The 25853-nt window shown below is 45.3% G+C and overlaps 1 protein-coding gene and 1 long non-coding RNA gene across 8 annotated transcripts in view; one reads left to right on the top strand and one right to left on the bottom strand.

Moving 5' to 3' along the window:
* The window catches only part of Slc36a3 (solute carrier family 36, member 3), a 29895-nt gene extending 13744 nt beyond the window's left edge, over positions 1-16151 (top strand). For 4 of the 6 annotated variants that reach the window (XM_008767685.4, XM_039085937.2, XM_039085939.2 and 1 more), the window contains 6 exons: positions 3335-3419; positions 5276-5494; positions 9474-9569; positions 11408-11574; positions 15134-15303; positions 15738-16151. In XM_008767685.4, coding sequence (XP_008765907.1) covers positions 3335-3419; positions 5276-5494; positions 9474-9569; positions 11408-11574; positions 15134-15303; positions 15738-16006 — 1006 coding nt within the window. In that variant the 3' untranslated portion in view covers positions 16007-16151. The remainder of the gene's footprint in view (positions 1-3334; positions 3420-5275; positions 5495-9473; positions 9570-11407; positions 11575-15133; positions 15304-15737) is intronic. The other 2 variants (NM_001024764.1, XM_006246381.4) reach the window with 2 other exon arrangements.
* On the bottom strand, positions 66-6577 carry LOC134480794 (uncharacterized). 2 transcript variants are annotated; one of them, XR_010055619.1, is made up of 2 exons: positions 6435-6577; positions 66-5496 (listed from the first exon to the last, which is right to left on the bottom strand). It is a non-coding gene; the product is annotated as an uncharacterized LOC134480794 (long non-coding RNA). The 2 variants fall into 2 exon arrangements; XR_010055618.1 differs by having other exon boundaries at positions 66-1449.
* Positions 16152-25853: the final 9702 nt, after the last annotated feature.

Below are 25853 nucleotides of genomic sequence, written 5' to 3'. Positions count from 1 at the left end.
CATTAAACTTGCTTCCTTTGTAATGGGGCAAAAAAACCCAGAGACCACTCAGCACAACCAAAGTACAAATCAAGAGTCTGTATTAAACCTGCTGGTGACTGCCTAGAGAGAGAGAGAGAGAGAGAGAGAGAGAGAGAGAGAGAGAGAGAGAGAGACTGAGACTTCTCACAGAGCAGCCCCAAATGTACATTACATGGAGTTTTTAGGACACAGTTTTAGGGGCAAGCAAGCAAGCATTTACCAAGAGCATGCAGTTAGCTGGGTTATTTTAACCCTCCATTTCTAGAACACGGTTGGGTGTTTTCCTGTGGGACTTTTCAGGGCAGTGTGTAGAAACCAAAGATGGCTTCAACTGATACAAGATGGAGAAACCTTTGCCCCATCACACCTTGCTTGGGACTTCAGGGAGAGATTTCACTGCCCTAGAAAAACAGGGTGACCAGTGCTCTCACAATAACATATAAAAGGTGCAGAAGCTAATGGTGAGCCAATCCCGGTAGCACAGGACTGTCCTGCCACTGTCAGATAGCTTTAATCATCGATTTGACACAGACTAGTGTCAACTGAGAGGAAAGCCTAAATTGAGGAATTGTCCAGATCAGATGGTCTTGTGGGTAATTGTTTTGACTCTTAATTGATGTAGTGAGGCCCAGTCCACAACATCATTCTCTGGGTCTATATCTGAAAGCTAGTTAATTATGAACTTGGGAGCAAGCCATTTAGAAGAAGCACTCTTCCATGAGTTCTGCTGCGGGTTCCTACCTTGTGCTCCAGTCCTAACTTTTCTCAGTGAAGGGCCTTGAGAGCTGGGGTGTAAGACCAAATTAACCCCTTCCTTTCCTATGTTGCTTTTGGTCAGAGTGTATTGTCACATCAATAGAGGAAACTAGAACAGCCACCTTCCCAGAAGGCTGTCAGAGATACACAGAGCTCAAAGCCCACGTGAATTCAAGACACAGTGATGTAGGGAGACTCCTGTGGCAGGACTTTAAAAGAGCTAGGCATGCAGTTCAGCAGCACAGCTGGAGGCTCAACAGCACGCACATGCGTGCATGCACACAAGCTGATGGTGTTCAAAATGCTTTTCTGTTTAAGCATCTCCTATCATCTTACCAATCTTGAATAGGACTCCAGGTTAAGATTATACTGCCCTAGAAAGAAGGAGTAACCAAAGCTCTCACAATAAAATAACACATAAAAGGTGCAAAAGACCTCAATAATGGTGGGACAAAGACATCCCGAGACCTTCCATGCAACCTTCTAGGACAGTTCTTCAGGCAGTGAGTCAACACCTCAGCAGCTGCGGTGCCTTCCACACTGCCTACCTCAGGCTCCTCAGTTGGCACGTTATCTCTCAATATCAGCCAGATGAGGTCAGGATCGTTGTCTGATGACATCTTCAGTAGATATGTAGGGCAGTAGTAGCCCTTGACATCACTGTATCCATGCCTATTGAGATGGAAAATTACACAGCTCAGAGAAGGCAACCAAGTAGCTCAAAGCCACACAGGAATTTGTCAGAGCAATGACTAGAACTCAAGATCTCTACTTTCCACCCACCGGGATTCCATTTTCCCATTACTTTGGAGATCAGTAACTGAAGAAATTTAAAAATATCTGGGGAAGGGAGCCTTACTTCAACCAGAGATTCTTCTTTCTCAGCACACTGAGAGGAACTCAGAGGCATGAATAAGAACCGCTTGCCCCACATATATAACAATCACCAGTGCTCAGGCTTTGGATGAAAAACTGGTGCTGAACTTTATAAAGGAGAGAGCCCTGGTGCCCCTGCCCAGGGCATCAAGCTGAGCGCCTAGCAACCCATGTCACAGGTGTCTTCTGTGGATACGGAGGACATAAAGGTGGACACAGGTGTCTTCTGTGGATACGGAGGACATAAAGATCCACTCTGAGATTCTCTTACCAGAAAAAAAATCAGTGAAGAAATGTCATCTAATCAAACCTTTTGGCCTGAGATTGGCTCACTCAGGGATGAGAGACTAAGACATATGATGCACAAGAAAGCCAGTCTGGCCTAGAATATAGGACACGATGACTGGACAGATGGTCTGCCAACTCGTTACTACCGTAAAGTAAAATGTTGCAAGGAAAATGGAGCTGGGGTGTAGCTCAAAGATAGAGTACCTGCCTAGCATGCATAAAGTCTTAGTTCAATCCCCAGTACCAGAAAGCAGCAAACAAAACCCCACAGCAGGAAGAATGTGGTAATTTTTTCCAATCTAAGCACTGTAATTAAGTGCATTGCATAGGCTTGCCTGGATCCCGCTTCATAGTGTGGGTGGGAGGAGGTGCATGTATAAAAAGAGATCCTAAACCACAGGACAACAGACCGTTGTCCCCGGTGTATGGAAAGAGGAAGAGTGTTGCTGCCTCTGTGGTCTGCCCAACGACTCTCATCTGGAGGCAGTAGTCACACAAGCACACCATGTTGACAGTTTATAAGAAAGCCAACCTGGACTCTCCCAAATGACCTGATGTAAAACTGGTACAAGTGCATGCAAAAATATTCCTCGTGGGAAAAGAAGACAAAAAAGGGGTACAGCCAAACGCAACACAGAGCTTTGGAAAATCAAAGTTAAGTCACCTATATCGGCAACCCTGCGATCCCAGCACTTGGGAGGTGGAGTCAGGAGAATCAGGAATTCAAGGGCAGCCTGGGCTACATATGAAGTTTAAAGTTAGCCTTGGCCTCATGAGCCTATGCCCTCTCCAAAGAAAGATATTTGTAAGATAATTAAGATATATAAATTATATATTTGATGTTAGTTGATTTCTGTCTATTAAGGATTAAGAGAAATATTCAGGTAGATGTTTCATGACTTCTGAAGTTATCATTGGAATGGTTCTGAGTGCTTTTGGGGTGTGTGTGTGTGTGTGTGTGTGTGTGTGTGTGTGTGTGTGTGGTGTGTGTGGTGTGTTTGTGTGTGTGTGTATGTTGTGAATGTAATATCCAGAATGTAACTTGGGGCCAAAGGTAACTCCAAATTGAATTTCATTAGAGTGAATGAATGTGGGCTGGGTGGTTGTGGTAATGCCAGCACTATCAGAAGGTAGAGGCAAGAAAATCAGGTTTTCAAGGTCACACTTGGCAACCTGGCTAACCAGAGGCCAGCCTGGGCAACACAAGGCCCTATCTCAGAAAGCAAACTAACTCTGTAAAGCCAGAGTTTATGGCTGTTAACTTCTACTGTGTTATCACTTTGTTCTGAGGGGCTGACATTTCTCAAAGTAAGACGATCAGAAATAAATGTTTTGAAAATAAAACCCACCCTAAACAAGGACTTATTTCTCTCATTCTCCTATTCCTTCCCAGGTACGTCGTAAGCTTCCTGCTCATCGTCACTCAGCTGGGCTTCTGCAGTGTGTACTTCATGTTTATGGCAGACAATTTACAACAGGTAAAGAGGGATCTTCTGGGCAGAGCGGGAGAAGACCAGACCTCCCGATGCTGGGGCTGTTACTGGCACCATAGCCTGTCTGCCCACATTTGGACCACAGTTGGGACCAGAGCAAAGCTAAAGCCCCTAGCCTCCGGGCTGAAAGCATCACAGGTTGTCACATCCAAAATGTCTAACGAGCTGTCTGTCACCATCCCCTCATCTCATTCCTAATGTAAGACAAGTCAGGCAGAGCCTTTTACAGATTGTGACACAGAGGAGCACACCTGGTTGGGCGGGAAGAGAGGGAGCCTTGTAAGAGACCGTCTGAGCAGAGGATGCTCAATTCCCAGCCCAGCCCCACTTCACCCACAGAGTCTAAAAAGGACGTGCTTGCATAACAGAAACCCTTTTCTAGTCATGTGAGCAAGGAAACCACCACTTCACAGGGAAGAGATTGTCTATCGGACAAAGAGAGCATTGAGCCTTTGGGTTTTACAATGCTCAGTGTTTCCCATCGTCAGAATCACACACACTACAGTTTAAGGCGGCTAGGTTTGCCCAATAAGATGAAGGATACCCAAAACCGGACACAGAGGTTCATATCCATAACACCAACATTTGGAAGGTAGAAGCAGAATGATCAAAAGTTCAAGGCCATTCTCACCCACATAGCAAGTCTGAGGCCAACTCTGAAGGATACATGAGATCCTGTCTCAAAAAGTGTGGGTGGGGGTTGGGGATTTAGCTCAGTGGTAGAGCGCTTGCCTAGGAAGCGCAAGGCCCTGGGTTCGGTCCCCAGCTCCGAAAAAAAGAAAAAGGAAAAAAAAAAAAGTGTGGGTGAAGGGAGGACTCATTCAGTAAATTGCTTGTCTTGCCAACCCAAGGGCCTGGGTACCATCTTCCAAGACTCACATATTAAAAAAACAAAAGTCAGGCTTGGGATAAAGAGATGGCTCAGTGGTTAAGAGCACAGAGTGTTCTTCCAGGGGTAATGAGTTCAATTCCCACCAACCATGTGGTGGCTCACAACCATCTGCAATGGGATCCGATGCCCTCTTCTGGTACTACTGTAATTCCAATGCTGAAGAGGCAGATAGATGGGTGCCTGCAGCTCATTGGAGGGCCAGCCTAACCTAACTTGCCCAGTAACCAGGCTAATGAGAGACCCTATCTCAAAAAGCAAGAAGGGCTGCACCTGAGGAACATTACTGATTTTGTCCTCTGGAGCCCCCCAACCCCACACACACACTACCAGAAACACACATGTATGAGTGCACAGACACACAGAAGACACATATCAATGGGGCTGGAGATATGGCTCAGCAGTGAAGAGCTTTTGTTGTTCTTTCAAAGGATTTGGACCTGGGTTATGTTCCCAACCCCCACATGATGGCTCACAGTCATCTGAAACTCCAGTTCCAGGAGATCTGACTTCCTTTTTTGCCCTCTCCCAGCATCAGGCATGTGCATGATGTACAGGCAAAACATTTCATGCCAATCAAATGAAATGAATCTAAAGGTGTCTTAAGGATTTATTTATTGTATGTGCATGAATGTTTTGCCTGCATAAATACATGTGCACTACATACTCATGAAAGTCAGAAGAAGGTATTGGCACTCCTGGAGTTGTGAGCTACCATGTGGGTACTGGGAATTAAACTCAGGTCCTCTGTAAGAGCAACCAGTGTTTTTTAACCACTAAGCAGTCCCTCTAGCACCCAAAAATGGCATCTGGCTGGATTGGAACGTCACACAAGTCAGGAATAGTGTCTTTTCTGCTGTGGCAGTAAGTTATCAGTTGATGAGCTGAAATCCTAAGTGAATCTTAGTTATTCACAATTGACGCCCTGCCTTTCACCGTATTGTTCTGGTAGATCGTGGAAGAAGCTCACTTCACCTCCAATGTCTGCCAGCCTAGGCAGAGCCTGGTGATGACGTCCATCCTGGACACTCGCTTCTATATGCTCACCATCCTGCCCTTCCTCATCCTTCTGGTACTCGTCCAGAACCCACAGGTGCTGTCCATCTTCTCTACCTTGGCCACCATCACCACCCTGAGCAGCCTGGCTCTGATCTTCGAGTATCTCATCCAGGTCTGAAACCATACAGAAGGGGGTCAGGGACCAGGGTTTCTGAGGCATGGCAGATGGGAAGGTGAAGATGAGGAAGGTGGCCAGTCCCCTGCTCTGAACCTAGGTAATTTCTAGAAACACTTCTGTCCCACAAGCTAGGTGTCATTGTCATCAACACCCTCATCTTCAGCAGTAACATCATATCCAATAACAGTGAACCACTGAAAATTTACTTGCTGAATACTTTCTGTGGTCTGGTGTTGTGCAAGAAGCTGAGGGTTTTGTGACTCAATGTCACATTCTTCATCAGTTCAACAAATAACAAGCAATAGCACAGCAGGGAGATGGGAAGAGGGCTCAAGGGGTAAAGTGCTTGCTGCCCTAGCGTAAAGACCTGAGTTCCCATCTCCAGTATCTATATGACAGACAGCCTAGCACAGTGGAGCACATGATGTAACCCCAGAGAGAGTGGAAGGTGGGTGAGGGTTCACTGGCCAGACAGTCTAGCTGAAATGAGGATCCCCAGGTTCAATGAGAGACTCAAAAAAATAAGGTGGAGAACTATATGGAAGACATCAGATATTGACTTCTGGCCTCCACAAGCACTGGCATAGACACCATGGGTGAGCATGCAGGTGCGCACACACACACACACACACACACACACACACACACACACACACACACGAACATGCACCACATGGAGATATAGCACTGGTCAGTGGGCAGGAAATATATAGCAGCTGACTAGATGGCTCAGATGCTTGCCTCCAAGCCTGAGGCCCTGAGTTCCATACCCAGCCCCAACAGAGAAGTAGAAGAGTACTGAATCCCATAAGTTATCTTTTGATTTCCATATATACACCATGGCACGCAAGCCACCCTGCCCCTCCACAATAAAATAAATGGATCTAAAAAGTTTTAAAGAGAATATAGATCTACTTGGTACGAAGGACATTACATGATTTCCTGGATCTTCGAAATAAAACAACCAAAAAATACAATCTCTATCCCAGTTTCCAGAAAAAGACATTGAGAAGCAGGAGCCTCAGGTGAACAGAGCTTTCTGATTCGGCCAACTGGTTTACCTTCCATCACTGGCGCTAACATTCCACTATTGTTGCTTTGTTTCTTTGTCTTTGGAATTATATCAGTGTTACTGCTATAACAACCACAGATCTGGAAGTTGGAGGGCGGCGGGAAGGTGTTTCTTTTAAACAGCTTCATGGAGCCCAGGTTGGCTTTGTAGCTAAGGAGGACTTGAGTTTCTGATCCTCCTGTCTCCACTTCCCAAATGCTAGACTTATAGACATGTACCATGACACTCAACTTATGCTGTGCTGGAGATTGAACACAGGGCTTTGCACCTGTTAGGCAGGAACTCTACTAACTGAGGTATAAGCTAAGATATTTTTAAACTGTTTTTGTTTTTGGTTTTATTTTCTTTGGTTTCAAGGTTTTGGGGTTTTTTGTTTTGTTTTGTTTTGTTTTTTAAACAGGGTTTCGTAAAGGCCAGGCTGGCTTCAAACTCTTTCAGTCTTGCAGGATGATCTTGAACTTCTGATTCTCCTGCCTCTACCTCCCTAGAGCTGAGTTTGCAGGCATGTGCCACCATATTTGGATTTACGCGGAGCTGAGAATCAAACTCAATTCTTCATGCATGCTAGGCAAGCACTCTACTGACTAAACTACATCCCCCCAGCCTTAAAATGATACAGATTGCTTCTGTGGGTGCTGGAGATTTCACTGAGCCAGCTAATCAGGGATCAGCAGGGCTGTCTCCTTCTCTAGAGGCTCTAAGAGAGGGTCTGCTCTCTTGCCTTTTTCGGCATGCTTTGGTGCGTGGCCCTTCCATGGTTAAAGTCAGCGACACTAGGCTAAGTCCTCCATGCGATGGTCTTCTGACCTCTTCCATTCCTCTCTTCCTCTTTTAAGGACCCTTATCTGATCCAGATAATACAGGTTAATCTTGTGTAAGGTCATCAGTTTAGCATCCTAAATTCCTTTTGAAAACTCAGTTCTCTAGCCAAGAATGGCAGCATGCACCCATAAACCTAGCACTTTGGAAGTTAGGACAGGGGGCTGGAGAGATGGTTCAGTGGTTAAGAGCATCGACTGCTCTTCCTGAGGTCCTGAGTTCAAATCCCAGCAACCACATGGTGGCTCACAACCATCTGTGAAGAGATCTGATGTCCTCTTCTGGTGTGTCTGAAGATAGCAACAGTGTAATCATAATATATAATTAAATAAAATATTTAAAAAAAACTAAAGGAAGTTAGGACAGAAAGAAGCTTGGCCTATATGGCAAAACAAAACAAAAAAACCTGACTGATTTTGGGACCACACACCTTTAACCTCAGCACTTGGGAAGTAGAGGCAAGCCAACCTCTGTGAGTTTGAGGCTAGCCTAATCTAGACAGTGAGTTCTAGGGCAGCCAAGGCTATATACACATGCCAACCAATCAACATCAGGGCAGCCTGGGCTACATAGAAAGACCCTCACAATAAATAAACTTATTTAAGTAGCATAATCTGCTCAGTGGGATTAGGATGAGGACATCTTTGAGAAGCCTTTATCCTACCCACTCCAGAGATCTAGTATCAATCACTGCTTACTTGGCTATAGAGCAAGTTTGAGACCAGATTGTGCTACTTGATACAATGACACAAATTATCACTCTCTATATCTTTGATGGCTACTGTACTGACTGCGCAGCTCTGAAGGGAATGATGGGGAAGAGGTATTAAAGGGCAGGAACAGGCCCTTACCTGGCCTATGTGAGTAGCTTGCAGATTAACTTTGGGTAACTTCCTTCTTCCACTGTTCTGTCTGCTCCATATTTAAGACAAGAAGACTTCCCACAGCGTCCAGATAAAAGCTACCAAGTGCATTGGCTAATGAAAGGATAAACAAGCCAGATAGACGTGGGAGAAAGAATAGATTAATTAGAAATAAGAAAATGAGAGGAGTGGATTTTTTTCTTTTCTTTTTTTTCTTTTTTTTGGAGCTGGGGACCGAACTCTACCGCTGAGCTAAATCCCCAACCCTGAGTGGTTTTTTTTTTTTTAAGATTTATTTTCATTCATATGTGTGCATCTCTCTCTCTCTCTCTCTCTCTCTCTCTCTCTCTCTCTCTCTCTCTCTCTCTGTGTGTGTGTGTGTGTGTGTGTGTGTGTGTGTGTGTGTGTGTGAGAGAGAGAGAGAGAGAGAGAGAGAGAGAGAGAGAGAGAGAGAGAGAATGATGCCTGGAGCTAGAACTACAAGTAGTTGTGAGCTGCCTGAACTCCAGTCCTCAGAAGAGCAGCAAGTACTCTTAACTCCTGGGCCATCTCTCCAAGGCCAGGAATGAGATTCTAATAAATGCTATAATGTGCACAAACCTTAAAAGACACTAAGCTAAGTGAAAGACAAATGTTACAAGCCCCTACTGACAGGAAGTACTTAGAACAGCCTTGTTCATATAAACAAAACACACACACAGGTTGCTAGGAGGTAGAGAACAAAGATTTAGTTTCAGTTTGAGTTGATAAGAAATTTCTGGTGATGAACAGTAGTGATGTGAATGTCACAGAGTGAATATACTCAGTGTATAAAATGACTAAACAGAAAATGTGATGTTACCTTACCACAATAAATGTAAATGAATTAGACTAAAGATATGGCTAAGTGGGTAGAGTGTTCACCTAGTATGCAGGAGGACCTAGGTTCCATCTTCAACACTGCATAAAACCATACCAGATAGTGCACACCTGGAATCCCAGCATGGAGCTGGGGGAGGTGGAGGAGGAGGCAGGATTAGGAATTCAAGATCAACCTCAAGGACATGAATAGCTCAAGGTCAGCCTGGGCTGCATGAGACTGTCTCAAAATAAATTGACACTAAAAACAGTTTTTAAAAGATAAGACAGTAAGTAAGAGGGCTCTTTACACTATCTTTGCCATGAGACACGAACCGAGATGATCTCCTCATGTAAAGCCAACGCCCTTCCTCTTTTTCAGATCCCACACCATAGCCACCTGCCCCTGGTTGCAAGCTGGAAGACTTTCTTGTTGTTCTTTGGCACAGCTATCTTCACCTTTGAAGGCGTGGGGATGGTAAGAAGGATGAGGTGCCCCACAGATGTCCAGCTATGATTCCCCATGTAACCCTACCAGTGCTGTGGGCAGTGCCCCACAGTTCTCTCCTAGTGAAGGGAAAAGCTACAGTGCCAAGTGCACCTCCTAACCCAAACCACACCTCAAGCTTCCAAGGCAAAGATGGAGAATTTACTAGTCAGCTCACGCTGAGAAGGCTGTTGGGGAAATAGCAAGCATGAAACAAGATGAACAGGGGGGTGAACCTATGGAGGGAGTGTGGCTCTGTGGAGGGACGTGGCCATAAAGCTAATGTGATGGTCACATGACATATAGAAAGGCATATCCATATGGCGTGGCTTCCCAGGGGTGTGGCTGTGTGAAGGGTGTAGCTATGTGGAGTGGTGATGTGGATGATGTAGCCTTGTAGAGAGGTGTGGCCCTGTGATGTGGAAGGGCATGGCCATTTAGAGTGAGATGACAATATAGAGAGTGTGGCTCTGTGGAAAGTGTGGCCTTGTGGAAGGGTGTAGCCTTATAGCGAGTGGGGTCTTTTCGGAGGGGATCCCTATTAACTCCATCCACCAGAACAACACCTGTGCCCATAAGGGGACCTAACCAGAGCCATCTAGGAAAGGCTATGGCAAGCAAGTACGTTTCCTGGTGATGGCCCACCACTCTGCATGGCTGCGATGGGTGCACTATGGAGAGGCCCAGACACAGAGACTTCATCCTAGGATTGATTCTCTCTGCTGATATGCCTTTCCTGCCACTATTACAGAGCCTAATGATTCTTGGGCATCAGTCCACCCTTTTGGGCAAGTTTCCTGCAGATCAGCATGAAGATTAACTTTCATGAATCAATGCTGTTTAAATATATTAATGACTTAATAGAATTCCTGATTTGATTCAAATAATTCTAGGAAGAAAGTTTAAGGAGATGGTTTTAGTTGTTTTGCCAGAGAGATGTAATAAAGTTAGAATCAGAAATAGAATGCATCTCTTTCTCAAAGAATAGTAAATAAGGGCTGCACAATAAGGAATGCAATGAGCTCTCATAAATTACAGTAAGAAGAGAAATAGACTTGGGACCAATTTGTGATCAAGGAAAAACATTCATTCTAGGTCAGGTCCAAGGGTGAGGCCATAGGTGTGAACCATGATAAAGCAAGGCCATGTAAAACCGTTGCTTTGAACTTATAATGAGCTTATAGAATGAAACACTGTTTGAACTTAATGTCAACTCCCCTTCTGTAACTCCCCTTTCGTGTAACACTTTAACTATGAGGTAATTTTAGAAAGAACGTTTGTCTAAGAAGGTATAAAAGAATCTGAGAGAAAAAGTAAAGAGTGACTTATGGAGCTCTGTTCCATCCACCAAATGTGTGTGCATGTGTGTGTGTGTGTGTGTGTGTGTGTGTGTGTGTGTGTGTGTGTGTGTGTTTAGGCCGGACTTTTTTATTTTCATCCTTGTCTTTTCTTTCTGGCTCACAAAGACTTAACAAACACCTCCTAGCCTCTCAACTGGCTAGTTGGGGGGTGGGGAGGTGGGTGAGCCAGAGAGGAAAAGGTCAAATAACACTGTTTTTCTTACTCCCCTGCACTTATCAGCAGGAGTTAAGTTGCCAGCAGTCAGAGACTTTTGGTCATAGAATAGCAAGAGTAAAAGAAAGAATTAAATATTCAGAACAGCAAAGGGTTATAGAAAGTTAAATTGCCAAAAGTAAGCAGCTTTTGGCCAAAATGCCCCCTCAACTGCTTGTCTCAGGAACTGGATGCCAGGAAGCCCCGCACCCCAGCAGGAACTCACACTATGGCCATTTCTTCCACCTTGTCTTTCACAAACCCTTTGCTTTTAGGTTCTGCCTCTCAAAAGCCAGATGAAGAGCCCACAGCAGTTTCCCGCCGTGCTCTATCTGGGGATGTCCTTTGTCATCTTCCTCTACATCTGCTTGGGGACTCTGGGCTACATGAAGTTTGGTGCAGACACCCAGGCCAGCATCACCCTCAACTTGCCCAATTGCTGGTAGGAAACTGATGCCTCAAGTTAACCTTTAGCAGAAGAAATGAACTGTTGCCGGCCATGCTAACTATGACACCGGGTGACTTCGAGGGTTGGCACAATGCTCCCTCTCTGAAGCAGCAGCCTTAAGCATTATCACTGAGGATTCCATGGAACAAAGGAGAATGTAGACATCGGAGGCTCTCAGTGACCTTTCCAGCGCACACTGTGTAGGAGCAATGGAGGCTTGAGTACAAGGTTGACCCTAAAGTGAAAAGGTCCTAAGATGAGTGATGTAGAGCAGTTGAGCACACAGGAAGTGAAAACTCCACCGTAGAGCATTTGGGCAGATTGTCTGAGGCCCTAGGTTGGATGATAATGATAATAATAATAATAATAATAATAATAATAATAATAATAATAATAAAAAAAATAGTAACAACAAATTTATTTTTTAAGATAGGTTCTCATATGTACCCCAGAATAACCTCAAACTTCCTTTGTAGCCAAAGCTAGCCTTAAACTCTTCTGGCAACCTGCCTCTGCTTCCCCTGAGATTATAGGCACGCACTGCAATACCTGGAAATAAATAAATAAATAAATAAATAAATAAATAAATAAATAAATACAAACTTAGGCGTATGCCACAGATGGACTGCCACTTAGAGTATCCCCAGCTGGAATTCAGCCTGGAGTCGGCACCTCCAGTCATTGATTCCCTCCCCCACCCATCTATCCATCCAGGAAGCAGCTGTAGGTGGGATCTTTAGAGGAGGTGTTGGACTCCTAGTGACTAAGTACATGTTCTAAAGCTTACTAATGAGACCCACATTCTGGTTCCTCCACGGCCGCGGGCAAGCCTCCCACCCTTCTGTACAGTAAGCTTACACACGTGCCTCCTCTCATCAGTCAGGACAGCTTCATGATGCTGTCACACAAGTGCTTAACTCTCTGTTCACACTGTGGTGCAGGCTCTCGTTTGAATGGGTCAACCACAACTAGGGTGGTGTTGGCTGTCATGACAGAGCCATTGAATGCCACCTGCCTTTCCCAAGCAGCCAGTGAGACGGCTTAGACTCCTAACTTCAGCTAAAAAGACAGCCCTCCTGTCTGACTTCCCACCCCAGGCAAGGAAAAGCCTAGAAACTTTTGATGAGCAGCGTGGATAATTTCTGCACTCCCTGGCAGCAATTGCTTTAATATGCAGAAAATACTTAGAAAAGTGCTGGGCACATAGTAAGCTCCGTGGATTATCAACTGTTATCACAGTTAGGGGTCAGGACAGCCTTGGGCTTTTTCAGGTGGGTGGGATGATGGTGGCATTCATGTTTCTCACAGCCAGAGCTGTAGAAAGAGGAAAATGTCACCAGCTCCACCCTCCTCACTTGCTCTGCCAATGACCAGATGAGATCATGAACGTGTAATTCTTTGAAGCTGTGCCTTAATTTATGCAAGCGAGATAACTTAATACACTGCCCTTCTTGACTGGTTGCGCTTCATCTAGCTATCCCGGCACAGCCTTTTCATTCTGGAGGTGGCAGCTAAGTACATGGGCAGTGAGCTCTAGTCAGAATGAGTAAGCAGAGGAGAAGGAACTCGCTCTTGAGGGAAGTCTTGAATGGACGGGATCAATGGGTATATAAAAATCACAATTTTATATGCAAGACGTTATCTTCAAAACATGTAAAATAAATGCCAGTTATAAGTAAAATTACAATGCTGGGGTTGAGTGGGTAACTCAGTTAAGTTGCTTGCCACAGAAGCACGAGGCCTGAGTTTGACCTTCAGTATTGGGTTTGGAGGTTTATGCTGCTATCCTACCACCGGAGAAGTGGAGACAGGCAGATCCATGGAGTGTGCTGGCCAGCCGGCCAGCCAAGCCAAATGTGACTCAGTGAGAGTCCCAAGGCACACCAAGAGACCCCCTCATCAAATACAAGGTGACAGCCCGACACCCCGTCGTGCCTGCACACACATGTGCATTTGCATACAGGAACACACGCATACATACTGCGATGTCAGAGACTGAAATGATTCACACACTATTTCAGCACTTCAAGCCTGCATAGACTAGGACACTCAGAGGGCAGTATATCAGTAGGAATCAAAATTTAAAATCATAGCTGGGGCCCGATGCATCCGTAGCTCAGTGGTTGAGTGCTTACCTAGCACACACAAGATTCTGGATTCAATTCCCAGAGCTTTACACACCAGTGTGGTGGCTCATGCCATTTGAAAAAATGGAATCTGGAGATGGAGGTCATTCTTGGCTGCATATCAACCTTGAAGGCTGGGACACAGGATGAGACCCAGTGTCAGGAAAAAATAACTTAGACAGAAACAGGAATGCGTACTCACAGGGAAGAGCTCACAAGAAGTATTGGTTCATCTATTGTTTTGAGATAGGATCTTACTATACAGGCCTTGTTGACCTGGAACTCACTATGCATACCAACCTCGATGGCCTTAGACTAGTGGCAATCCTCCTGCCTGTGCCTCCCTACTGCTGGGATCAGAGGCACGTGCCACCACACCCAGCTTTATGTTTGATGTAATAATAAAGGTCAATGATGCATAGAGCCGTGCCACCGTGCATCTGTGGGTGTTGGTGTGGCTTCCCCACTTTCCGTTTGAGATTGTAGGCTCAGGGCTAGGGATATGGCTCAGTCAGTAAAGTGCTTGCCACCCAAACATGAAGACCCAACTTAGAACCCTCAAAACCCATATAAAAGCTGGGCACAGTGGCGCACATCAGTAATCCCCAAGTTCCTAAGTGGCATGGACAGAGACAGAAGAATCCATGGAAGTCTGTGGCACAGCTGGCCTGACATACGCAGTAGCAATGAAAGAGAGAGACGCTATTCCAAATACAGTAGAAGGCTAGGACAGACACTTGAGGTGGTTATTTGACCCCCACATGTGATTCATGGCAAGCACACACAGGCACACATGTGCACACATGCACACACATTTTAAGAAATTTAAGGGCTGGAGAGAGACGGCTCAGTGGTTAAGAGCACTGACTGCTCTTCCAGAGGTCCTGAGTTCAAATCCCAGCAACCACATGGTGGCTCACAACCATCTGTAATGAGGTCTGATGCCCTCTTCTGGTGTGTCTGAAGACAGTTACAGTGTACTTATATATAAAAATAAATCTTAAAAAAGTAATCATTAGGGGTTGTGGATTTAGCTCAGTGGTAGAGCGCTTGCCTACCAAGCACAAGGCCCTGGGTTCAGTCCCCAGCTCCGAAAAATAGAAAAGAAAAAAAAAGTAATCATTAAATAATCATTAATTTTTAAAAAAGAAATTTTAAAAGATTCTTTATACACAGATTATTTCTAGAAAACTCTGAGGAAACTTCAGTGAGCATCAGGGGTGGGGATGATGTCTTGCCTGTACGGCTGTTATACTGTGACTGTACTATACACGGATATGCATTTATAATTTGGACCTCCCATGTCTCCTCTGAGCCAGCCTGACCCCAGTCACTGTCTTCTGACCTTTGAGAGTTCTGATGAGTCTTGAGCCACCTTCCCTGAAGCCTGGTTGGCATCTCGCCTCCTTTCAATGCTTCGTCTGCAGGCTGTACCAGTCAGTCAAGCTGATGTACTCTGTGGGCATCTTCTTCACCTATGCCCTCCAGTTCCACGTCCCGGCTGAGATCATCGTCCCCTACGTCGTCTCGAGAGCGTCTGAGAACTGGGCTCTGTTCATAGACCTGACCGTCCGCGCAGCCTTGGTCTGCCTGACCTGTGAGTAAGGAAGCGGTCATAGGTTTCTGTGGTGCATGTCATACCTCAGAATAGTGCCTACCCCAGCAGCCTTGCCTCTGTGATCTATAAGATGTTTGCCTCCTTACTTCTCACCTTTCCACCTGAAACTAGCTTAGAAAACTATCACTGAGAGACCCTGTCTCAAGGGAATAATGCAAGGACACACACACACACACACACACACACACACACACACACATATATATATTTTTCTCCCTACAAAAAATGATCTTTTAAAAGATCACAGGGTCGGTCCCCAGCTCCGAAAAAAAAAAATGCTAAAAGATCACAGGGGAAGAGATAGGGTCCAGAGTTATAGTACCTGGCCGGATTGTTGAACTACAAAGCCATGCTGTTGGTAGCTCCCCTCTTTAAGACACACTCAGTGAGCCTACATTTCTCTCTCCCTGCAGGTTTCTCAGCCGTTCTCATCCCCCGCCTGGACCTGGTCATCTCCCTGGTGGGCTCTGTGAGCAGCAGTGCCCTGGCCCTCATCATCCCTCCATTGCTGGAGATTGCCACGTTTTACTCTGAGAACATAAGCTGTACGACCATTGCCAAGGACATCATGATCAGCATCCTGGGCCTCTTAGGATGTGTACTTGGGACGTACCAAGCCCTCTACGAGATGACCCAGCAGAGCCGTTTTCCCATGCTCAACTCTACAAATGTCCACACATAATTACCTATTTTTATTTGAATAGCTCTTCCTTCCTCCCATCCTCTGTTGGATTCCCAGTATATGTGTTCATCAAAGCCCAGCATCCCTGTGTTAATTAGTGGCTTCATTATCTTCCAAGAAGAACATGGGTGCTGATCCCCATGAAGCTCTGGTTTATTGGTTCTGGGTTTTTTGAACGTGTGTGTGTGTGTGTGTGTGTGTGTGTGTGTGTGTGTGTGTGTGTGCGCGTGTGCGCGCGCATGCGTGCGCCTTGGAACTAAAATCAAGTCAGATCTTTGATACCAGGCAAGGCCATGCATACCTGTAGTTCCAGAGCCAGAGGAAAAGGAAGGCAAGTGGATGCCTGAAGCTCACTGACCAGCCCGGCCAAATCAGTGAGTTCTAGTTCACTGAGAGACCCTGTCCTCAAAAATAAGGTAGAGGACTGGAGAGATGACTCAGTGGTTAAGAGCACTGACTGCTCTTCCAGAGGTCTTGAGTTCAATTCCCAGCAACCACATGGTGGCTCACAACCATCTTTAATGAGATCTGATGCCCTCTTCTGGTGTGTCTGAAAACAGCTACAGTGTACTCATATAAAATAAATCTTTAAAAAAAAAAAAAACAAGGTAGAATGCAAGCAAGGAAAGACACTTGATATTAATCTCAGCCTCCACGTGCACATGTGTGCATATGTGCATATACATGTGTGTACATGTGCATGCCTTTACACATGCCATTCTGATAACTACTTGTAAAGAAAATGGGTGAGGCTGTAAGGTGACCCATCATTAACAGCAACTGCTGCTTGTCTTAGGGTTCCACTGCTGTGAAGAGACACCATGACCAGGGCAACTCTTATAAGGAAAACATTTCATTGGGGCTGCCTTAGAGTTCAGAGGTTTAGTCCATTATCATCATGGCAGGAAGCATGGCAGTGTGCAGGCAGACACGGTGCTGAAGTAGCTGAGAGCTCTACATCTGGATCTGTAGGCAGCAGGAAAGAATGAGCCACTGGGCCTGACTTAAGCATCTGAAACCTCAAATCCTGCCCTAGGTGACACACTTCCTCCAACAAGGACACACCTCCTAATAGTGCCACTCCCTGAGACTATGGGGCCATTTGCATTCAAACCACCACATTCTACTCCCTGACCCCATAACTTGTAGTCATATCATAATGAAAAATACAGGCTGGAGGTTGGGGATTTAGCTCAGTGGTAGAGCGCTTGCCTAGCAAGCGCAAGGCCCTGGGTTCGGTCCCCAGCTCCGAAAAAAAGAACCAAAAAAAAAAAAAAAAAAAAAAAAAAAAAGTCCAAAGTTCAAACTGTCTTCTGAGACTCATACAATTTCTTAACTGTAATCCCCTAAAAAATCAAAATGAAAAGGCAGATTACATGCTTCCAACATATGATGTCACAGGATATACCATTCCAAAAGGAAGGAAGAAGCATAGGGAGGAAATGCTGGACCAAAGCAAGGCTGAAAAGCAGCTGGGCACACTCTACACTCTGCACCTCCTTGTCTGTTGTCAAAGCGCTCTTCAGATCTCCAACTCCTTTTAGCTTTATTGACTGCAACACCTCTCTCTCTCTCTCTCTTTCTCTCTCTCTCTCCCTCTCCCTCTCTCTCTCTCTCTCTCTCGCACGCTCACACACACACACACACACACACATACACACACTTTTATAAATTAAAAGCAAATATTTTTAATGCATCCTGATACCCTAAAAAAAAAATCACATAAATCCAAGAGTGTTTCCCCCCTACGTTCAGAAGGTACCCCTGAAGCACCAGGCTTAGAAAGTGTGCACAGAGGGAAAATGGATTTCCTATTCAGCTAAGAGTCTCAGGAAGAACAGTCGCCTTAACTTTTTCCAGGCACTCAGTTTCTAATCTTAACCAAGTCTTGAGAAATTTCCCCTTCCCCACCTCCAGTCTTAGTGTCCTGTTTGTGCAATGAGAGGTTGGAGTGTTGATTAATTAAAGACCTTCTCAATGCTCATATTCTTCCTGTGAGAAGAATCAAAATTTATCCCCCAAACATAATTTCTCATCCACTAATCACCCTGTTACCCCTGGAGATGTAAAGAAAGTCTGAGAAAAAGCTCATTTCTTTGGAGTTTTTCATTCTCTTTCAGAGAAGGTATATTCTTGTTAATACCAGAAAAAGAGCCACTTTCCCACCTATAAGGCTTCTTCCCTGTTTTCCTTCCTCCCCTTCTCTTCCCTGCCTTCTCTTCCCTCTCTTCTCGCCCCCCTTTCCTCTCCCCTTCTCCCCACTCCTCTCCCTTTGCCTCCCCCTCTCTCCTCCCAGCTCCCCTCTCCTCTCCCTCCTTCTGTGGAGAAAGAGATTTCATCCTCTGTAAAGATTATTGGGCTGGAGAGATGGCTCAGCGGTTAAGAGCACCTGACTGCTCTTCCAGAGGTCCTGAGTTCAATTCCCAGCAACCACATGGTGGCTCACAACCATCTGTAAAGAGATCCGATGCCCTCTTCTGGTGTATCTGAAGACAGCTACAGTGTACTTATATATAATAAATGAATAAATAAATCTTTTTTAAAAAAAAAGATTATTGACCTACTTTTAAAATAACATTTAGCTGGGGGGAGGGTTCTCAAAAGACAGTCCTCTCTGCAAAGGAAAAGCACACTGTTACTGTGTTTCTTGTTCAAGGACAAATTTTGTAACATAGGAAGTGCTCCTGGGCATTTGTCCCAAGTATCCCTTTGTGTTTGCAAAGATGTACACAAAATAGGGGCAAGCTATAAATACACATCCCACATCAGTAAAAGGTTAATCCAGAAAGGCTGGCATGCTTCCAGACTTGAAAGCACGCTTCTGGAAACCTGGGATTTACCAGTGAGCAAAAGCTATTTAAAAACACAGGAACCAGCCAGGCATGGAGGTGCAGGCCTATAGTCCCCGCTACATGGGAGGCTGAGGCACAAGAATGGCAGGTTCAAAGTCTACCTGGGCTAGCCAGGGTCTTCAAGGTAAGCCTAAGCAACAACTTAGTGAGACCCTGTCTAACAAACAGGAAGTGAAGGCAAAGGGACTGGGGCATGGCTCAGGGGGAAAAGCTGTTGCCTGGAGTGTGGAAGACCCAAGGTTAAATCTCCAGTACAGCAAAAAAGCAAACTAACAGTGATGTTGTCCACAACTAGATGAAGATATTATGGGAAAATAGCACTACAGAGTAAGCTCCTCCATGAGCATAGCCAAGCTTTGGCCCGGGGTCCTAAGCCTTGTACATGCTAGGCAAACACTGCGCTATCAGAGCCCCCACCCAGGCGTAAGTGGTTCCTTTAAGTTCCCTTTAGAGCTTTCCCGCTGCATTCCTAACGTAGTTAAGTGTCTGTCGCAAGAGGTCTACTGAGCCTGTCTCTGCTTGTGATGGGCTTCCTCGAACATTGCAACCACTTCTGACTAGAAACTGTGATTTTTGTGCTTTTACTTGAACACTTAGAAATCTTTGTGTGGTTGTTAGCTGTGTACTAGTTTGAATGAGAATGGCCCCCTGAGGCTCATAAATTTGAATGCTTGATCACCAGGGAGTGGAACTATCTGAGAAGGATTGGGAGGTGTGGCCTGGTTGGAGAAGGTGTGGGCTTGTAAGAGAAGGGTGTCCCTGGAAGTGGGCTTTGATGTTTCAAAAGCCCAGACCAGACTGAGATGTCTCTCTCCCTCCCTTCCCTCCTCCTCCCCCCTCCCCATATGCCCTACTGTCAGCAGATCAGGATGTAGAACTCTTAGTTACTTCTCCAGCACCATGTCTGCCGTCTGCCTGCCTGCCACCACATTCTCTGCCATGATATAATAGTCTAAGCCTATAAAACTATAAGCCAGCCCCGGGGTTGGGGATTTAGCTCAGTGGTAGAGCGCTTGCCTAGGAAGCGCAAGGCCCTGGGTTCGGTCCCCAGCTCCGAAAAAAAAGAACCAAAAAAAAAAAAAAAAAAAAACAAAACAAAACAAAACAAAACTATAAGCCAGCCCCAATGAAATGTTTTCTTTTATAAGAGTAGCCTTGGTCATGGTGTTTCTTTACAGCAATAGAACAATGACTAAGACAAGCTAGCAATTTTTAAGCATGTGCATGTGTGTGAGTGTATGAAGTCCAATAGTTTCAAGAAGTCTCCTGTCTCTTCCTCTCTTATCACTGCAGGAGTAGTGAAATTACAGATATACTTAGCATAAACTTTATGTGGACTCTGGGGATTCGAACTCATGCCCTCACAATTATAACACCTTTGTATATCAAAGAACAGAGAGCACTGAGGGAGGATGATGAAAAACATACTCATCAATGAATGAGTATCAAGGACAATCAAAACAATCACACAGAAACACAGAGGATCACCGGCAGCAGACACAGTGACCTCAGTAGCCTGCAACCTTCATCCTAGCACTGGAGAGGTGGAGGCAGAGGTTCAAGGTCACCCTCCATGACACAGCAAGTTCTAGGGCAACCTGAACTACATGAGACTATCTAAGAAGCAAGAAGGCTCAACAGGTGAAGCTGCAGAGTTGACATGCTGAGCTCAATTCCTGTCACCAACTCACTGGAGAGGGAAAGGACAGAAGACAGAAAAATGTGACAAATGCCAAGCATTACTTTTTTTTTTTTTTTTGTGGTTTTTTTTTTTTTTTTCGGAGCTGGGGACTGAACCCAGGGCCTTGCGCTTCCTAGGCAAGCGCTCTACCACTGAGCTAAATCCCCAACCCCGCATTACTTTTAAAACAAGAAAAATGTAAAAGGTCAGGGGGTGGAGAGATGCCCGGTAGTTAAAAGCACATCCAGTTTCTTGCAAAGGACCAGAGATTAGTTTCAAGTGCCCGTGCTGAGTAAGTAGTTCACAACTGCCTGTAACCCCAGTTCTAGGGAATCCTATACCCCATTCTGGCCTCCACAGGCATCTGTATGCCTGTGTGCATGCTTACTGTCTTAGGGTTTCATTGCTGTGAAGAGACACCATGACCAAGGCAACTCTTGCAAAGGAAAACATTTAATTCATGTTGACTTACAGTTTCAGAGGTTTAGTCCGTCGTCATCATCATCGTCGTCATCATCATCATCGTCATCATCAATCAGTCATCATGGCAAGAAACGCAGCAGTGTGTAGGCAGACATGGTGCTGGAGGAGCCCAGAGTTCTACATCTAATTTGCAGACAGCCAGGAGGAGACTGTATTCCACACTAGGCAGAGCTTGAGCATAGAAGACCTCCACTTTCTCCAACAAGGCCACACCCACTCCCACAAGGTCACACCTCCTAATAGTACCACTCCATATGACCCAGGCATTCAAATACATGAGTCTATGGGGGCCAATATCCATTCAAACCACCACACATAATACACATATGCAAAAATAAAAATCTCTTTTAAAAAAGATCACTTGGAGGCTGGAGAGATGGCTCAGTGGTTAAGAGCACAGACTGCACTTCCAGAGGTCCTGAGTTCAAATCCCAGCAATAACATGGTGGCTCACAACCATCTGTAATGGGATCTGATGCCCTCTTCTGGTGTGTCTGAAGAGAGCGACAATGTACTCACATACATGAAATAAATAAAATAAATAAAAAAGAAAAGTACTGACCACAGGTCACAATAATAGATAATTTTGAAAACTTTGAAAATGCATGAATTACTAAAATAATAGACACAGAGTAGGTGTGTGCGGCTGGAAAGATAGCCCTGTGCAGTGCAATAAAACAAGATCTGCCTAGGCTTGGTAACCCAGGGTGGCGGGGTGCCCTGTTTTCCTGGCACTTGGATTTGGAAGGTGCAGAAAGGGAGATTAGGAGTTCAAGGCCATCACTGGCTACATAGTGAGTTGTGACTCAACTGGGTTATCTGAGACTGGGTCTCAAACCTCCTACCCGGGACAGTGGAGCAAGATCTGAATGTCAACAATAAAATATTTGCTTTCCTGAGTCAGGCCAGCCATGAGCCTGAAACTTTGCCAAAGGGCATGAGATTGTCTCTGGATTTTTTCTTGGTACCTCCCAACAAACAACAGTTCCAGGAGCAGGCAGGAATGACAGCCAATAACTCAAGACTGAAGGGAAATGTAGACATGGTAGTACCATCTGCAATGGCCCCACTCAAGAGGCCGGAGCAGGAGGATTTCAATCTCAGGGCCAGTCTGGACTACATAATGAGACTTTGAAAGCTTTTAAATTCAAATATACAAAACATACCAGGTGTGGTAGTACATACATGTTCTGAAAGAGGAAATAGGAGGATGGGGTATTCAAGATCAACCTTGGCTACATAGTTTCAGGCCAGCCTGAGCTAAATGGGAAGCCTAAGTAAAAAACAGTAATTACAAACAAGCTGGGCCTAGTTGTGCTCGCCTTTAATCCCAAAACTTGGGAGTCAGGTGCAGGTGGATCTCTGTGAGTCTGAGGCCACGGTAGTTTATATAATGAGTTCTGGGACAGCCAGGGCTACAGAGTGAATCATTATCTCAATTAATTAATTAATTAATTAATTAACCAATCAAACCATTGAAAAGCAGAGAATTATTGCTCCCACTGTAAAACACCTTCTCCCCAGGGCTTTGGGGCCTTTCCAGGACTGGTATATGAGTGTGGAATGCATGCTGTCCTCAGAGCATGTCACCAGAAGGGGCACCAGTCTGTAAGATTCAAATTTAAGAACAAAGGCTGCCTTAGGCAAACACCAGGTGGCTGGAACTTTGACAGGTCGTCCAAAGAATTTAGGATAACACCCTGTCCCAGGAAATGAGCTAACCTATCTTAGCAGTCCCCCATCCTCGTGAATGAGCTAACCGCAGTAAGGGACGGATCCTTCACCACCCCCCGCTGCGTGCTAAAGATATTTCCCCACCAAGGGCCTCCAATGATTTCAAAGGACAATAGGCGGCCACCAGTGAATTCAGAAGGTAATAGGCCTCACCAATGAGAAATAACCAACTCATGCTGTAACTTAAAGCCTATACCCTGAAACAGTATAAAAAGTGTGAGCTTTTGTTCTTCGAGGTCACCTCTGTCCCAATTACAGGGCCAGCCCAGTGCACTGGCTCATTAAACCTCTTGCTTGATTGCATCGCTCTCCATCTCTGTGTTTTCATAAGTGGGACCTCCCAGACGTAGGGTTAATTGGGTCCTACAACTCTCCTCTCCTCTCAATGTTCAGATGGCATGATATTTATTTCACTGGAAGTGTGACTCTGTTATTATCATGAGAGTGTAATGATCCCAAGTTCATCTTGAATGACAAAATAAGTGTGGGTGGGATTGAACCAGTCCCATGACAGTAGGAGCTAATGCTTTGCACCAGGGTGGGGGTGGGGGGGCCACATGATTATCAGCATCTGGGCCTCAACTTCTGCAAGCAAGCAGCCTCTGACTGAAAAGGCTATCAGTGGTTTGAGGTTCTGGCCTGTTATAGTAAGATGGGGCTTTGTGACCTGACAGGAAATATCGATAGGCCGCCTTGAGGTTCTGAGATCTGTAGTCCCCTTGCACAAAACTCACATGTACACTGGACTCCAAAAGCATGCACAAGAGCCATTATAGCCCTACAGACTGAACAGGTGCTGGCTTACAAAGAAACCTCTGACAAAAGAAACCCAAGAGTCTTGTTTTTAAACACAGGGTGGGGCTGGAGAGATGGCTCAGCGGTTAAGAGCACTGACTGCTCTTCCAGAGGTCATGAGTTCAATTCCCAGCAACCACATGGTGGCTCACAACCATCTGTAATGAGATCTGGTGCCCTCTTCTGGCCTGAAGTCACATATGCAGGCAGAAGGCTATATATATTAAAAAAAAAAAAAAAAAAAAAAATGCTTTAAACACAGGGTGTAGCCCTGGCTAGTCTGAGAACTCTATCAGGCAGTCCTTGGACTGAGAGAGATGCCTCTGCCCCTCTGCCTCTGCCTCTGCCTCCGCCTCTGCCGAGTGTTGGTATTAAAGGCATGTACCATTCTGCGGAGTATAAACTTTTAAGCCTTAATGACTTTTAAGCCTCACAACTTGGAGCCCTCAAAATGACCATCAGCTGCCCCACCCCACCCCCGACTAAGGTTTGCATGGAAGATGAAGCAACACAGGAGCAGATAAGGGAGGTGAGCCATTAGAATCTGCTACAGAACACTCAGCCTCAGAGGTCACCATGGAACCAATCTGTCCTTCCAGGAGCAGAGGCACAGGTTTCAGTTCCTTGCTGCCATGTGCTTCTCTAGGAAAAAACTGGGACCCGATACTGGAACCAAGATATTTGGAATACCAGAGATTCGATGTGGTGAGGGGTTATGACCCCCAACACTTTCAAAATTATTCCCTTTGCATTTTTCTACTGGCAAATGTGATTGACAATGGTTCAGAGCTGGACTATGAGTCACAAGAATGATGTCTCGTTTGAGCTGAGTCTGGATCTAACCAAGGCCACCCAAACTAAGAGGAACAGACAGTGAAAATGGTTGACTATCAAGAGCCTGTGAGTGGGATGCTAGGGAAGTGGGCCACGTGAAGATGGCATTGGAGTACAGCAGGAACCGGTGGATAGACAGTGTCCGGGACCGGAGATCAAGCTGCTGAGCAAAAGGAGCCAGACTCAGAAGGACAAGTGTCAAACGGTTTCTCTCCTACGTGGAATCTAGATTACACACACACACACACACACACACACTGAAAAGTGGAGTGGGTATCACTGAATATGCCAGTATATGAGATCTCGAATGGCAGGTTGTTATTAAACCATCACTTTATACAAGAAATACAAAGTAATAAAACACATCTCATGATCTTTAAATTGCCAGCACTGTGAACCCAGCCATGCCTGCCATCGTGACTGCCTGGCTTTGAGGGACTGTGCTCTTCTGAACTGTGAACCAGAATAAACTCCTCATTCCTTGAGTTGTTTTTTTGGCCAGACAGTTGATCAAAGCTAAGGGAAGAGAAATTAACTCACCAATGGTGGTAATTCGAGTGCAAACCAGAATCTCTGGTTGAAATTTTTTGTATATACTCTAGCTAGCTAGCTAGGTCTGGTGTAGGGCCCCAAGTTCCAGCTACTAAGAAGATTAAGGCTTAAAAATTTACACTGGGTGTGGTGGTACACGCCTTTAATCCCAGCTCTCTGGAGTCAGAGGCAGGGGAATCTCTTGTCAGTCCAAGGTCAGCCTGATCTACATTGAGAGTTTCTCAGACCAGGCAGGGCTACATAGCCTCAGTGTTTAAAAACAAATTAAAAAAAAAAGTTCGGGTTGGGGATTTGGCTCAGTGGTAGAGCGCTTGCCTAGCAAGCACAAGGCCCTGGGTTCGGTCCCCAGCTCCGAAAAAAAAAAAAAATTCATTGTGTGTATGTGTACTGCAGTGTGAGTTCGAGGTCATCCTGAGTAACCTAGCAAGAGCCTATCTCAAAATAAATGTTTTAAAGTTTTAGGGGAGAGGGGGCAGGGAGATGGTTTGGCAGGCAAAGGGTCTGCTGCAAAACAACTCAAGACTCAAGGTCAGAGGGTTGGGGATTTAGCTCAGTGGTAGAGCGCTTGCCTAGCAAGTGCAAGGCCCTGGGTTCGGTCCCCAGCTCTGGAAAAAAAAAAAGTCACCTGTCGTACATGCTAAGCCCCATCACAGCCACACCCATGTCAACGTGGCTGAAACACCATTGTAATTCAACATCAGAATGAGGATCTCACAGCACGTCTTTATTCTCTCCCGGTTTGTGACTGTTTCTAGATCATTCTTTATTATCCGTGGCCTTGGCAACCTTAAAGAGCTGTTTGGGGTTCTCTGACCATGGCTATATTGAGATGACATATTAAGAGTATCTCAGAGAAATGACATTCGCCCTTCAATAATTGCTCATTTTACACAGTGTTAGTTTTGTAACCCAGGCT

Source organism: Rattus norvegicus, chromosome 10, assembly GCF_036323735.1.
Source record: "Rattus norvegicus strain BN/NHsdMcwi chromosome 10, GRCr8, whole genome shotgun sequence".
NCBI classification, from domain to species: Eukaryota; Metazoa; Chordata; class Mammalia; order Rodentia; family Muridae; genus Rattus; species Rattus norvegicus.
Note: the sequence above shows the minus strand (reverse complement) of the source record. Positions and strands in the feature narration are given on the sequence as shown.